Below are 13730 nucleotides of genomic sequence, written 5' to 3'. Positions count from 1 at the left end.
AATTAAAACTGTATCCTTATTTTGTTTCGCTTTTATGGTTCAAATTGTCTACACTACAACTAAAAAATCAAATTAAATGCATTGGGGTTTAAAGGCCTACTTTTCTGCACCGACTGGGCTAATGAAGATGGACATACGACCTTCAGTGTGCCATGAGGAAAGTATGCCTGAACAGCAACGCTACTGCCTACTCTTTTATGCCACATTTTCATGTGGATGTATATTGTTGTCGCCACTGTCCCCGGACGTGTCCACAATTTGTTTGTGGACACTGTACAGATCACAATTTTTATCCGATTTTAACGAAATTTGAAATATAGGTTTAATATATATCCCAAAGATCTAGGCTCCTTTTGATATTCGCGCATATCAGACCATAACTTCCTGGATTATGTCCGCTGATTGTATGAAAAATCACATTTTTAGCTAGTGAAACCTCTAGAGGTCACAGTTTGTATCTGAGTGGGCTGTAACGCCGCTGTCCGGGCAAAATTTCCCTCATAGCACACAGCATGGTGTATGTCCGTCTTCATTAGCCCAGCTGGAGCAGCACAGTAGGACATTAAACCCCATATCATTTCATTGACTGTACTAATTTTTGACGTAGGGGGCATTAGTATTGTTAGAACACTTGGTTCAGACCAGATTATCCTGGGTATAAATTTCTGCGATTGCTGAGATAAATCTTTTGGGATTTTTCTAGAATTGTTTTCACTTGTTGGTACTGTATACAGTGCATTTTTTTTTTTTCAGGTTAGTTTTGAATATATGACAAGGGAATTGTTATGGCACGGATTCTCGGTGAGTACAATTTATCTGATGTGTAGCTTTTATTTCAGTACAAATCCTCATCATCCGCAAAAACTAATTTTATTTGAAAATATTATTTCTCTCCAGCCATGAGTTCATGGCTTGTTATGAACAGGAATGGAATGGTATATGGGATGAAATTTTACTATTATTGACATGAGATGTAAAAATGTGGTCCACGTCATGTGTTTATAATTCTCAAGCAAGATTTGCTTAACATCATGCTTAACCCGTTAAGTGCGTAGGTCGTTATATAAGTCCTGGACAACTGCCACTCACTGTGTGTAGGGCGTAATATAACGCCTTGGAGGTATTTTCCCCAACCTATTCTTAGAACATAGTTCGTCACTTTGGGGAATCCCTTGGGAATTCCCCCACGATCGCAGCATGTGTAGGACGTTATATTACGTGAAAATTTTTGAGTAACTACAACTTAAGTCTGAGAATGGTTTGTGAACTTGGGGCCAGGTAATTGAAACATGAGGAATATTTTAATTTAGCAACAGAAATGTGAAAATATTGACATATTGACGTGAGAATAAACATTATTAATTATTCTCCGGTTTCTTATTGCTACATACTAAAAGTTATTTCCAGACTATTAAAATAGATTTGTTTCGGTTTTTTAAATTAACTAAATTGTATATTATGTCTATTTAACAGGAATTCTTATTCTTCATTCTACCACTGATAAATCTACAGAAAATTAAAAATACTATAAAAAGATTAAGTTTACGAAAGACAGTGCCAAGTAAACAGAACATGACAAGATCCAATCAAAATTTAACAAGTTGTGTTGTGTGTACAGATTGGCCGATTCATCCCCACGAGATCGGTTGTCAACATGTGTTTTGTTATTTTTGTATTCAAGTAGGTATCCACGTTAAATTGATCGATGAATGTTCAGTAAATAAATGCATGGTCTGAATATTTTCGCATTATCCTAAGCCCATCAGATGCAATATGTAGACCCACTATGGTGTCCAACTGCATGTCTCTTAGTCCAGAACACCCAGACTATATATCTTAGGTAATGTCTTTTCCATGGGAAGTCACTCCACTTAACGAAAATTGTCTTTATTACAACTTTTGGTAACTTTCACTTGCAGGAGATTGAGTGGAAAATCGATGTATATATCTCCCCTATATCTCGGGGGTTGGATGGCCGAATGGTTAGCATGTGCGTGCTGTATCAGAAGGTCCATCATTGAGTCAATTGGCTTGGTTTCGATTCTCCGGTTGTATGTGACAAGGAGTAGGGTCGCCTGTCCAACCTTGCAGGTTTTTCTCCAGGTCCTCCGGTTTCCTCCCACTGCTAAAGACCCCTACGCGCAAGCAAATTATTGAAATAAAATTAAACCATATGTTGGTCCCGAAATGACCTAATTTGTTTCGATTGGACGTTAAACCCCATTTCTCTCTCTCTCTCTCTCCACTATATCTCAAAAGTCTTTTATAATGTAAATATTGTTGACACTTGGTTAATCGAGCACATCTGTATATTAAAAAACCTTCTTGAAGACTTGGCTGGCTTGTGCAAAAAAGATATTATTATTATTACTATATTTGTAAAAGAGACATGAAGATGGCAGTGTGAAATCAATACAAAACAATGTAAACTTGAAAACGGATTCATTCACTTGATTTGATATTTGTTACTTATTTCTTGTAATGTCTATGTAGTTTGTCTTGTGCGCAGGTTTGTCTTGTCGGTTTTGTTTTGCGTGTTGTGCAGTTCTTCTGGACTTATTAAAATGGATTGATTGGAATAATTTTTGGATCAGATTTTTAAAAAAAAATAAAGACATGGTCTTAAAGTCTTACTTCTAATCATCTGGAATGTCACTCTACATCTAGCCTCGGCTGTATGACGAAGTCCGCCATTGGAGCTACTTTCAAGTTCCTGAATTACCAACGGTGTTGCCCATGACAACACCTTTGAAGAATGCTTTATTATCATTCAAATATTTCAAATTTTTCTTTCAAGTTTATCCGATTTTCTTCAAACAAGGACAACTTTGCACTGAAAATTCTACATACGCTTTGAACTACACAATTTTGATAACTTCGTTATAATAAGTAAACCGGTGCCGCATCGCAATTATATAGGCGTAGGTACATATCCCTTACCGTCATACAGCCAAGGCTAGATGTCGAGTAACGGAATCTGCCGAGGTTTACCGAGTGCTTGCATGTTAGTGCTTTAATCATCAAATTATTGTATATTACAGAGTAATTATAAAGCTGACCCAGGATTCACCTGTCCATTATGTAATTATCCAATTACAAGTAAAGATTGTATAAAACCATCAGAAATACAGATAATGCCAGGCAGATAATACAAATGGTTTTTATATCCAGAGGCAGATAATTCAGATGGTTTTCATATCCAGAGGCAGATAATACAAATGGTTTTATATCGAGAGGCAGATAATACAAATGGTTTTATATCCAGAGACAGATAATACAGATGGTTTTCATATCCAGTGTCAGATAATACAAATGGCTTTTTATATAGAGGGTTGGGTGGGGTGAAATTTTGCTATTAAGAGTGTCATTCAATACGTTTCATTGTCTGGGTCAGGGATGGTATTTCACCTGTATATTCCAGCCTTGTTCGACGCTATTTTCCAAACGCCCAAAATTGTCCGACCGGTAATATGCCCAATCGGACATCAAGACATTGAATAATATTCAAAATTCCAAAATTAATATAGTGTACTGAGTGTATACCTACTACTGAACATGGTTATTGTTAATAATAGGATGGATTAATTAGGTAATTAAGTGATCAAGGTATTTATCGTGTTATACTGTCTATACACCTACCTTGATTAACTACTTAATCTGCCTTGATTGACTGACTTAATCCTTTGTCGGAAAATTCATCAATCTAATTTTAAACAGAAATCATTGCTTCCCCTTTGTCTGACAATTCATCAATCCAATAAATGCGATTATAATTTTAATCCACATGTTTACCTTGTGGTGTCTCCATTGTCTGGGTCCATAGCGTGTTGGGTAGAAACTATATATCTGCACAAATGATTTTATATCGAAGGGTTGGGTGAGGTGAAATCTTGCAGTCAAGAGTGTAGTTCAAAATGTTTCATTGCTTTTGGACCCATATAGCGGGATGAGTAGACAATGATTTTATATCAAAGAGTGGTAAGAAACTAAATATCTACAAATATGAAAGTTTACATGGAAATGAAGAAATATCCTATGAAAGTAAAGACAAGGCCAAACAAATTTGGAGTCTGTTCTTCAGGAATACTTATTAAAATTTGGCTTCCGATTCTTTAGGGGAGTGGGGGAATAATTTCAAAATAAACAAATATACATGGTTGCTCGTCTCAAAAGGAGGGGTTGGCACTAGGGACCGGGTATCATTCAGATTTGATGAAAAAAGGAAAGAAACTGAGCTTACCATCTATAATCTAATACACATATTCAGTTAATAGATTGCCATGCAGAAAGTGTTAAATACCATCAAGATTCATCAAAAACCGCCCAGTTTGTGGTACAGTTTTGTTTGACATCGGTTGTCTAGTTTATGAAACTAAATGGTCATAAACTGGATGACCAATATCAAAACTAAACTAAATGGTCATAAACTAGATGACCGATGTCAAAACTAAATGGTGTTTCTTAAACTAAACGGTAGCACAAACTGGGCGTTATTTGATGAATCTTGATGGTATTTAATACATCTCATGACTTTTGACCAAATCTGCAGTTGACCTTAATAATCAAACCTAACCCAGCTTTCATTGTTAAAATTATAAGAGGCTAGTTATGAGATTTAACAGCTTTCTTTTCTGCATCAACCAGGATAATGAAGAAGGCATCCAACATGTTATAAGGGAAAGCTTGCCCTGACAGTGGTATTGGAACCTACTCTGCATCAAATTCCGAATGCCATGGCATCCTTTATGTGCATGGTAATGAGTAAACAGGTGGACCTCCAGTGTTTATTCCATCCGAACAACTAGACCGTTTCCCATACCAGCCCTTCCATCCTGCACCACTGACAAGGGGAAGCCAGGCTGGAAAATCCAGAGGAACTTTTGAAGTCAATTCGAGGAGACAATAAGCCAGTAATAACAAAAAAAAAAACAATTATATTATCAATGTTTGTACAACATTTACACATCAAGTCTCTTCATTAAAATTCACATTATCTAGAGATTGGATTCCCTGTAAATCATCAAGAGCACGGCCACAGTTTCGAACTTTTCCTTCAACAAGAGTTAACTTCTCTTTGATTTCATTGTTTTGAGATGTAATTTTTTGTTCCTGCACCTCAAGTGTTTTTATCTCTTTCTCTAACTTGTCTAACTCTTGTTTCTTCTGTTGTAAAAGTAAGGATTTTTCAATTCTCTGATTAACAACCTGGTCCAATCTTGAATCTGTATCTAAAAAAAAAAAGAAAAGAAAAACATTAAAAAAATAGAGAAACAAATATTTAAAGGAGCTAAATCGCTAACATTTGGGACCTAGAAATTGACACAATTGGGTCGCAACGCATATAATACTGTAATATGAATGTATATAAACTGATTTATATTCAATAGAGAAACAAATATTTAAAGGAGCTAAATCGCTAACATTTGGGACCTAGAAATTGACACAATTGGGTCGCAACGCATATAATACTGTAATATGAATGTATATAAACTGATTTATATTCAATGGTTTACGTTTTTATTCTAATTTCAAATCAGTTATGTTCAGCGAAATGAGCCAGCAGTCTCAATCGAATGCAAATTTCTAGCGTCTGGTTATTCCAGTCTACATAGTATTTATTGCGCATGGTCTCCAGATAAGAATATGGCGACGCCATTTGATTTGGTGCAATGTGTCTAGCCTCGTTCCTCGAGTCTATTGTTACAACCGGGGCTGAAACAAATTATGGTACACGATTCGTGTACCAATGGTAAAATGTTTATTTTGTCTTAAATATTGGATATCAGAAGCCCATCTTTTTTGGGAAGATCACAGCATCAATGTTGATTTAAACTGACTAATAATTTGTGTTTTCAATGTTGAAGATTTTGGATCATATTGAGTTAGAGACTTAGCTACTTTAAAGTTACAATTTCACATTTTCTAAGAAAGTCAAAACATATATATTTCTATGTCTATTATACGATCTTTCTCACACTTAAAAATCTTCACACAGGAAATAATAACACAACTAGAACTGCGATGCAGTAATGACGGGTTTCACCGGTGCCACGTTACCCTAAACATATGTCACTTCCGGTACCAATGAAACCATTAAACAGGTTTCCACCTCATCATTGCACACATCAAATAAAATGGACGCCGAATCAACCAAATCCAGCAATATCAATTCATTTTATATATTTATTACATGTAAGTGTACAGTACTTCCGGTGATAATGAAAATATTCAATTAGTTTTATAAAATCAGAAATGGCATAAGGCATCACATGGTGAAAATTTTATGTAAATCGAATAATAATTGCCACTTTTATAGACCAAAAACCTTAAAAAGTGACTTGTAGAAAACCGTCAATTCCTCTGCAACCATACAAGTTAAAACCATTTTCTGGAATCTGTATGATCGTATGGGTTTATTCTATTTGTTGATTGGAATCAAATATCATAATTTTAAAAACATAACAACTCAGACTCATTTAAATAAAATAAATGTTTTGAAAGCTAAAAATACAGTTTTTGCCAAAATGACGTTACTTCCGGGGATAATGAAAATCTTAAATTACTTGTATGAAGTCGTAAATGGCATTAGGTATCACATAGTGAAAATTTCATGAAAATCGAATAATAATTGACACTTTTATGGACAAAAAACCTTGAAAAGTGACCTGTTGAAAATTACCTATTTCTCTACAACTGAACAAGTTAGAAACCATTTTGTGATACCTATATGATCGTATGGGTTCATTCTATTAGTTGATTAGAATCAAATATCAAAATATTAAACAAACAACAAATACGACTCATTTCAATAAATTATTTGTTTCTAAGGCTATAAATACAGTTTTTACCCAAATTTCGTCATTTCCGGTGACATGGAAAATGTTAAATTGAGTTGAACTAGTCACAATTGACATTATGCATCAAATGGTGTCACTTTTGTGAAAATCCAATAATAATTGACTCTTTTACAGACATAATAGCGTAAAGAGTGACTCATGCAAAATTGACCATTTCTCGGCAACTGCTCATATTACAAACTAATTTTGAGATAGATTCTCTTCCTATGGATTAATGCTACAAGTTTATGAAAGTTGCGAAGAAATATTTTAAAATATGAAAAGCCTGAATGGGTTGTAAATAGCTCATTTTTTCACCTTTTTTCACCTTTAAATCAAAATGACCCGAAAACGAAATCAAAATTAAAAAAACTGAGCCCGATGTTTACTGCGCCTTTACAGGGCACACACTTTCAGTCATACCAGATTTGAAAAAAATAATATTTGCTTTCAAAAAGTGGTACCGAACTGTCAAAATTGTAGTTTTTGCTAAATTTACGTCACTTTTGTGAAAATCCAATAATAATTGACTCTTTTACAGACATAATAGCGTAAAGAGTGACTCATGCAAAATTGACCATTTCTCGGCAACTGCTCATATTACAAACTAATTTTGAGATAGATTCTCTTCCTATGGATTAATGCTACAAGTTTATGAAAGTTGCGAAGAAATATTTTAAAATATGAAAAGCCTGAATGGGTTGTAAATAGCTCATTTTTTCACCTTTTTTCACCTTTAAATCAAAATGACCCGAAAACGAAATCGAAATTAAAAAAACTGAGCCCGATGTTTACTGCGCCTTTACAGGGCACACACTTTCAGTCATACCAGATTTGAAAAAAATAATATTTGCTTTCAAAAAGTGGTACCGAACTGTCAAAATTGTAGTTTTTGCTAAATTTACGTCACTTCCGTTGCCGAAAGGTAACTTTACCGGTAACAAAAAAAATGACATTTTGGATTACGGAGCATATGAACTTTGTTTTATACAAATCGAGCAATAAATAATTAATCCAGGACTGAAAAACTGAATTAGCCAATGGGGGGTCAAGGAAATTTACGATGACAAAATATGGTGCCATCTTTGGTCAAATCAGATGACTCTTTAACCCTGGGTAAAATACCACATTAAAATATTCATGAATAAAAAAGTTTTTTGTAAAAATTTAAATTTTCAAAATTTGGCGCCTAATATCTCCGACGATTCGTGGAAAATCAAAAATCTAAAGAACCGTGGCTATGTGCCTTGTCTCTGGCTATGTCAAAATGTATCCAATGTTAAAATCCGACGATTATTGTTAATATTACGGCAATATTTCAAAAATCGACAAATTCGACGATTTCGGACATTTCGCATTGTCGCAGAACGTTCGAAATAGCTTTAATCTCTAAGTCACACCCACTTTTCCAGTAAAACCGAAGACATCGAATCAATCCAACAAGTAGTTTCTGAGATACAATCAAATTGGAAAAAAAAAAAAAATAATAATAATAAGAATAATAATAAGAATAATTTTAACAAAAACAATAGTGTTTCACACAAGCTACGCAGTGTGAAACCCTAATTACCTCCCAATTAACTCCCTTGTTTTCTATTCCCCACCATGGAATAGCTATCTGCAAATGTTTGAATTTGAAGTTGAAAATGATATTTTTGCAAATTTCTCCACTGGCAATAGTGAATTATAGGATTAATAGGATTATTCTTTAACAAGGTAGGACTGTTTATAGATATCATCTATTTTAGGGCTTTATTTTAATACATTTTAAAAATATAACTTAAAAATATGAAATTGTAACTTTAACCAACTGCAGAAAATTATTAGCCAAGTGTAGAAGCATACAGCTGTCATTTAATTAAACTGCTGATTGTCATTTGCGGGATTTTTTCTGTTGAAAAAGTGAGCAAAAGAGAAATGGCCAAAATTTATTTCAAAATTTATGTGAATATGTCATTTGATTCATAACAAATCTTTGACTGTTTTTATCACTCTATGGCTGTTCGTACACCTCCTATAAATGTTAGCTAAAATCTAATGATTTGCCCCTTGTTAATCCAATTTAATCAAAATGAAATAGGGTTTAACGTCTTACTGTTCTGCTCCTACTAGTCTAATAACCAGTGGCATACATGTATGCCATGCAGTGTGCTATAAGGGAAATTATGCCCAGACAGCGGTGCTATGGCCTACTCTTATATCAAATTCCAACTGTCAAGGGTTCTTTTACGTGCATGCCACGGGACCTCAACATCCTACCCACTGAGCCACCGTGGCTCCACCCAATTTAATCAAGGTAGGGAGTTTTGTTTTGTTAATTAGATATTAATTTGAATAATTTTAAAAAGAGCGAATAATAAATGTAGTCTGTAGAGTGTTCACGAGAAACAGTGGATGCCAGACACTGGCAGACAGACAGATGTACTGACCTATGAATAGACGGGGACGACGACAATACACAACCACATTTCTTGTGGGCGTTTTGGTAGATAGATTCTAGTCTAATAGAGACATACCTTTACCCAGTGTTATTAAATTCTGTAAACTCTTTTCAGCTTCTAATAAATCGGTCCTAATTTTCTCTTCTAACTTTTTTGATGTTTCTCGGTCACAAGACTTCATATATTGCATTAATCCTTGACCAGTTTCTATATCTATAAAAACAATATTTTGAACTGAAACTTTGCTTAATTTCTTCACATGCTGGCAATAATTTGTCTACATAAACAAATTTTTATAAACTAGTACACACTTGAAAATATTTCTATTCATTTCTATGAAACACGGTCTGGCCTGAAAATTTCTAACAAAAACTATTGATATTTGTCACGCAATAGAAATCTCCTTTAAGTGTGATGGATGTACATGGACAAACCCATTTTAATGGTCCCCTGCTTTCTTTCTTCGAAATTAAATTCCTGTTGTTAACTGTGACCATATCTGAATAACTGATAAACAAAACAAAATGGTTCTATTCGTATTCTAGTTTTAAATCATTTGCTATTCTCACAAGCAAGCATTAAATTCTTTGAAACTTTACCTTTTTCACTAGAACTTTGTAACTCCTCCCCTTCTGACTTTCTGCAATATATAATAATAATACTGATAGTAAAAGAATAAAAACAGGTGCTTACACAGAGAAGGGGGAGGGGGGGTAGCAAAGGAGTCGGGGGGGGGGGGGGGGATAGAAGGAGGGAGAGATTATGCTGCCTTCCTTTTCTATTATCAAGATACAATCTTGATATTTACAAGAGTTATGTTTCTAGTACCTTAAAATATACATCGATTTGTTCATTGATGAGGTATATCTCGTTGATTTAGGTCAAAACAGACTATAATATGGACTGATCTGATGAGTTATGGGGCAAGCTTTATATGATCAATTTTTATCTCCTTAAGATTAAGCCAACTCTAGTTTTGGCTCATTGTGTTGATTATATCTCAGCACAGACAGATTAGCACACTGATCAGCAGTGAATATTCGCTAGGCCGCTACAATCACTGATAAGGATGATATCGTCATCGATGCGACTTAATGAGCCACACATATTAACTTTTTTCCTCTGACAATTGGGGGATCAAGTGGCTAAGTGGGTAAGGCGCTGGCTCGCTAGCCTGGAGGTCGGGTGTTCGATCCCTGCATTGGCCGAGAAAGTTCATCTCGATTTTCTGGCGTGGTTTCCCCTTGTCAGTGATATAGAACGGAGGGCCTGACAAGGACAGCTGCCTAGTCGTTCGGATGGGACGAAAAACCGAAGCCCCATTTTCACATTGGCGTGCACGTAAAAGATCCCTTGGCAGTTGGAATTCGATATAAGAGTAGGCCGTAGCGCCGCTGCCCGGGCAAAATTTCCATCATAACACACTGTATGCGTATGCCCGTCTTCAATTAGCCCAGGTTAGGTGCAGAAGAGTAGGACGTTAAACCCCATTTCATTTCATTTCATTTCCTCTGACAATTTAAATTCTGAAATATTATTTTTATGTATTAGAAAAATAAATAAAAACATTTGACGCATTTGTAGGTAAAAATTATTTCCTACTTAGTGTAAATGAGTATTAAAATGAGTAAAAGGCTCCATTCTGCCTGAACCAGTAAGGTCTTATGTAAACAATGCACGCGCCATTGAGCCAATGATTGACGCCGCATGATGAGACGTCGCGTGTTGAAGGTAGTCATCTTTTACAGAGATATTAGAAGACTTGTGTAATCCTCTGTGAAACAGATTGACAGATTAGATCAACAAATGAATGTTTTTAGTATAGCATTTAAAAATACTTACAGACTACATCAGATACAACTGATGCACTGAAGTTACTACATAAAACTGATAAACTGAAATTACTCACACTACATCATATAAAACTGATGAACTGAAGTTACTTACACTACATCATATAAAACTGATGAACTGAAGTTACTTACACTACATCATATAAAACTGATGAACTGAAGTTACTTACACTACATCATATAAAACTGATGAACTGGAGTCACTAGATTTAAATACTTACACTACATCCGATGAACTGGAGTCACTGGATTTAAATCTTTTACTTGGTGGAGTTTCTGTTGTTGATTCCTCATCCTCGTCTTCTATTACACTTGTTCTACCAAATAAAACAAATAAACTCAGTAGAAAATCATTAAGTCATGGCATTCTTTTTCTAGACATTACATTAACCCTTTAGGTACCAGACTTACAGGAGATTCTTTATACCATGACGCCATAAAGCCATCATAATATATACATGTACATGTAGGGATATAAGGGATTCAAACCCTGCAAATGCATCTGGAATATGATAAACTCCTGGCCAATGCAGCTCCTCATTCAGTCAGAGAGAGAGAGAGAAATGGGGTTTAACATTCACTCAACACAAACTAGGTCAGTCTGAAAATAACGTACGATACAATTTTATTCCAATATTTGCCGGCGTTTAGGGGTCTTTACCAGTGGGAATAAATCAGAGAAATTACACGTGGTTGTCACTACAAGCTTGGGATCAAAACCACACCACTAGACTCAATGACAGATTCGGTGATATCAACTGCATGAGTTAGACTACTTGATCACCCACCCCCTCCCTGAATCTAGATAAAACACCAGATCCATAACATACTTTTTGCATAGATAGACCAGCAATAAAACTATAAAATGAATCCAGTATTTTTTACCTTTCACAAGACTGAATAATCTGATCCCAAGCTATACAATTATCAATGTCTGTTTCTCTGTTTATTTTCACCTTGTCACCTCGAAGAGCTTTACTAAAAACAATGTTATGTCTCTTTCTAAAACAATCTAACCATCCATTAGATGCTTTAAAGTCCTTGTAGCCAATTCTACCAGCATATTGTAAGGCTTTTCTACGAATAATTGGTCCAGACACTGGAACCTTTTCTATTATCGCATGTTCGATCCATTGTGTGAGAATTGCGTCAAGTTTATGTTTGGGATCGTCCCCAAATTTAGATAGTGGCAAGCGTTTTCTGGAATCATCGCATATAATAAGATTTTTATATCCATCTAAAATTTCTGTTTTTCTTCGTAGAATAGAACCAACTTGTGTTTTGCTAATGTTAAACACCTTAGCAAGGTTTCTGTGAGATTTACCCCCTTTTGCACTTTGAATAAGGGCTACCTTCATTTTCAAACTTAGTTCGTTGCGCTTTTGTTTGGGTGTTGTTAGAGGTGAGTCTAGATCATTAGGGCCATCAGAATCTGTGTCTGATAATGCTGGAACTGGACTTAATGGTGATCTGGTTAAGTCAGTCTCTGAAGAAACTGGATCAACCTTGGTTTTACTTTGCACACCAGAGGACAAATCTTGTCCCTTCTCTCGAAGTTGCACAGAAACTGAATAATAACCTCCAGCTCCATTATCAGATGCCATTTCAATTCTATTTAAATTAAATTTGCAGTCTGCATTAAATCAAATTGTTGTTATGGTTTAGAGCTCTTATGGCTTTAAAAAAATTTAGTCTTGATTCTTGATCTGGATAAAAAGAAAAGGGTAGAACATTTATGAACAACAGGTGAATAAAAATATAAAACAAATTATTAGTAGGCCCTATACATGTATCTTGTATGACTAATCCCAGAAAGAGTGAAAACAGGGGTTTATGGTCCACTTGCCAAAAACTCACATTTGGACTAAAATGTTTTAATAAATAATGATTTAGTTCCTGTGATTATTTTTCAATGAATACCGGTACTTTAATTCACATCAATTTTGAATCAAATCAAGTAACGATTCTATAAAAATCCAAAGGTAGAGTATAGGGGGGGCGGGGGGGTTGGTATTGTTCACCAAAAAGATCTTGACTAATATATACTGTATGATATATTTCTTAATTTAAATAATTGTGTGGCGGAAAAAAACTAGAAAATCAAGAGAAAACACACAAGGTTAAGCAGGTGATCCTACTCCATGTCACATACACTATGAGGCATCAAATACCATGACACTTTTCCTGTAACTACTTCACGATCTTATGATCAAGCGCATGCATTTTACCACTCGGAACTACCCTCCCCACTCCACTACAAAATGGTAAACAATAAACATATAGCAGTCTATATATATATAGTGCTACATGTATATTATAAAAGCTAACTAATTATAAATTATCCTAAATTTAAATGAACGAGTGACTGATGATACAGACAAATCTCGGATGCAACTATTAAAATGAGGACTGTGCTAACATTGATTGGCATTGGAGAATTACATAAACAAATAGATGGCACAGAGTTCACGAATCAGTAGATTAAATTTTCTTACTAATAATTTGTATTAATTGTTTTAATAAACACAGTGATGCAATTCTTCTTTTTTTAACATCCACAATATTTTTTTTGTTTTTTTGTTTATCCCAAAACATTAGAG

General features: G+C 34.9%; 2 protein-coding genes across 2 annotated transcripts in view; one reads left to right on the top strand and one right to left on the bottom strand.

Moving 5' to 3' along the window:
* The window catches only part of LOC126827580 (peroxisome biogenesis factor 2), a 20942-nt gene extending 15543 nt beyond the window's left edge, over positions 1-5399 (top strand). The window contains exons 6-8 of the mRNA XM_050557066.2: positions 754-801; positions 1474-1680; positions 3042-5399. Coding sequence (XP_050413023.2) covers positions 754-801; positions 1474-1680; positions 3042-3149 — 363 coding nt within the window. The 3' untranslated portion in view covers positions 3150-5399. The remainder of the gene's footprint in view (positions 1-753; positions 802-1473; positions 1681-3041) is intronic.
* LOC126827555 (uncharacterized) lies at positions 4915-13730 on the bottom strand. Its single transcript, XM_050557026.2, has 6 exons — positions 13626-13730; positions 12016-12836; positions 11352-11447; positions 9877-9917; positions 9353-9490; positions 4915-5228 (listed from the first exon to the last, which is right to left on the bottom strand). Exons 2-6 carry the CDS (start codon positions 12732-12734, stop codon positions 4966-4968), a joined length of 1257 nt encoding a protein of 418 aa, XP_050412983.2. The 5' UTR covers positions 12735-12836; positions 13626-13730; the 3' UTR covers positions 4915-4965.

Source organism: Patella vulgata, chromosome 7 (genome assembly GCF_932274485.2).
Source record: "Patella vulgata chromosome 7, xgPatVulg1.2, whole genome shotgun sequence".
NCBI classification, from domain to species: Eukaryota; Metazoa; Mollusca; class Gastropoda; family Patellidae; genus Patella; species Patella vulgata.
Note: the sequence above shows the minus strand (reverse complement) of the source record. Positions and strands in the feature narration are given on the sequence as shown.

Excerpts from the sequence above, each read along its gene's own strand:
- LOC126827555 (XM_050557026.2), bottom strand. The coding sequence starts at position 12,734 with ATGGCATCTGATAATGGAGCTGGAGGTTATTATTCAGTTTCTGTGCAA. Across the intron at positions 9,491-9,876 it reads ACAAAGTTCTAGTGAAAAAG|ATATAGAAACTGGTCAAGGA; the intron begins GTAAAGTTTCAA and ends TTGTTTTTATAG. Across the intron at positions 5,229-9,352 it reads TTTAATAACACTGGGTAAAG|ATACAGATTCAAGATTGGAC; the intron begins GTATGTCTCTAT and ends TTTTTTTTTTAG.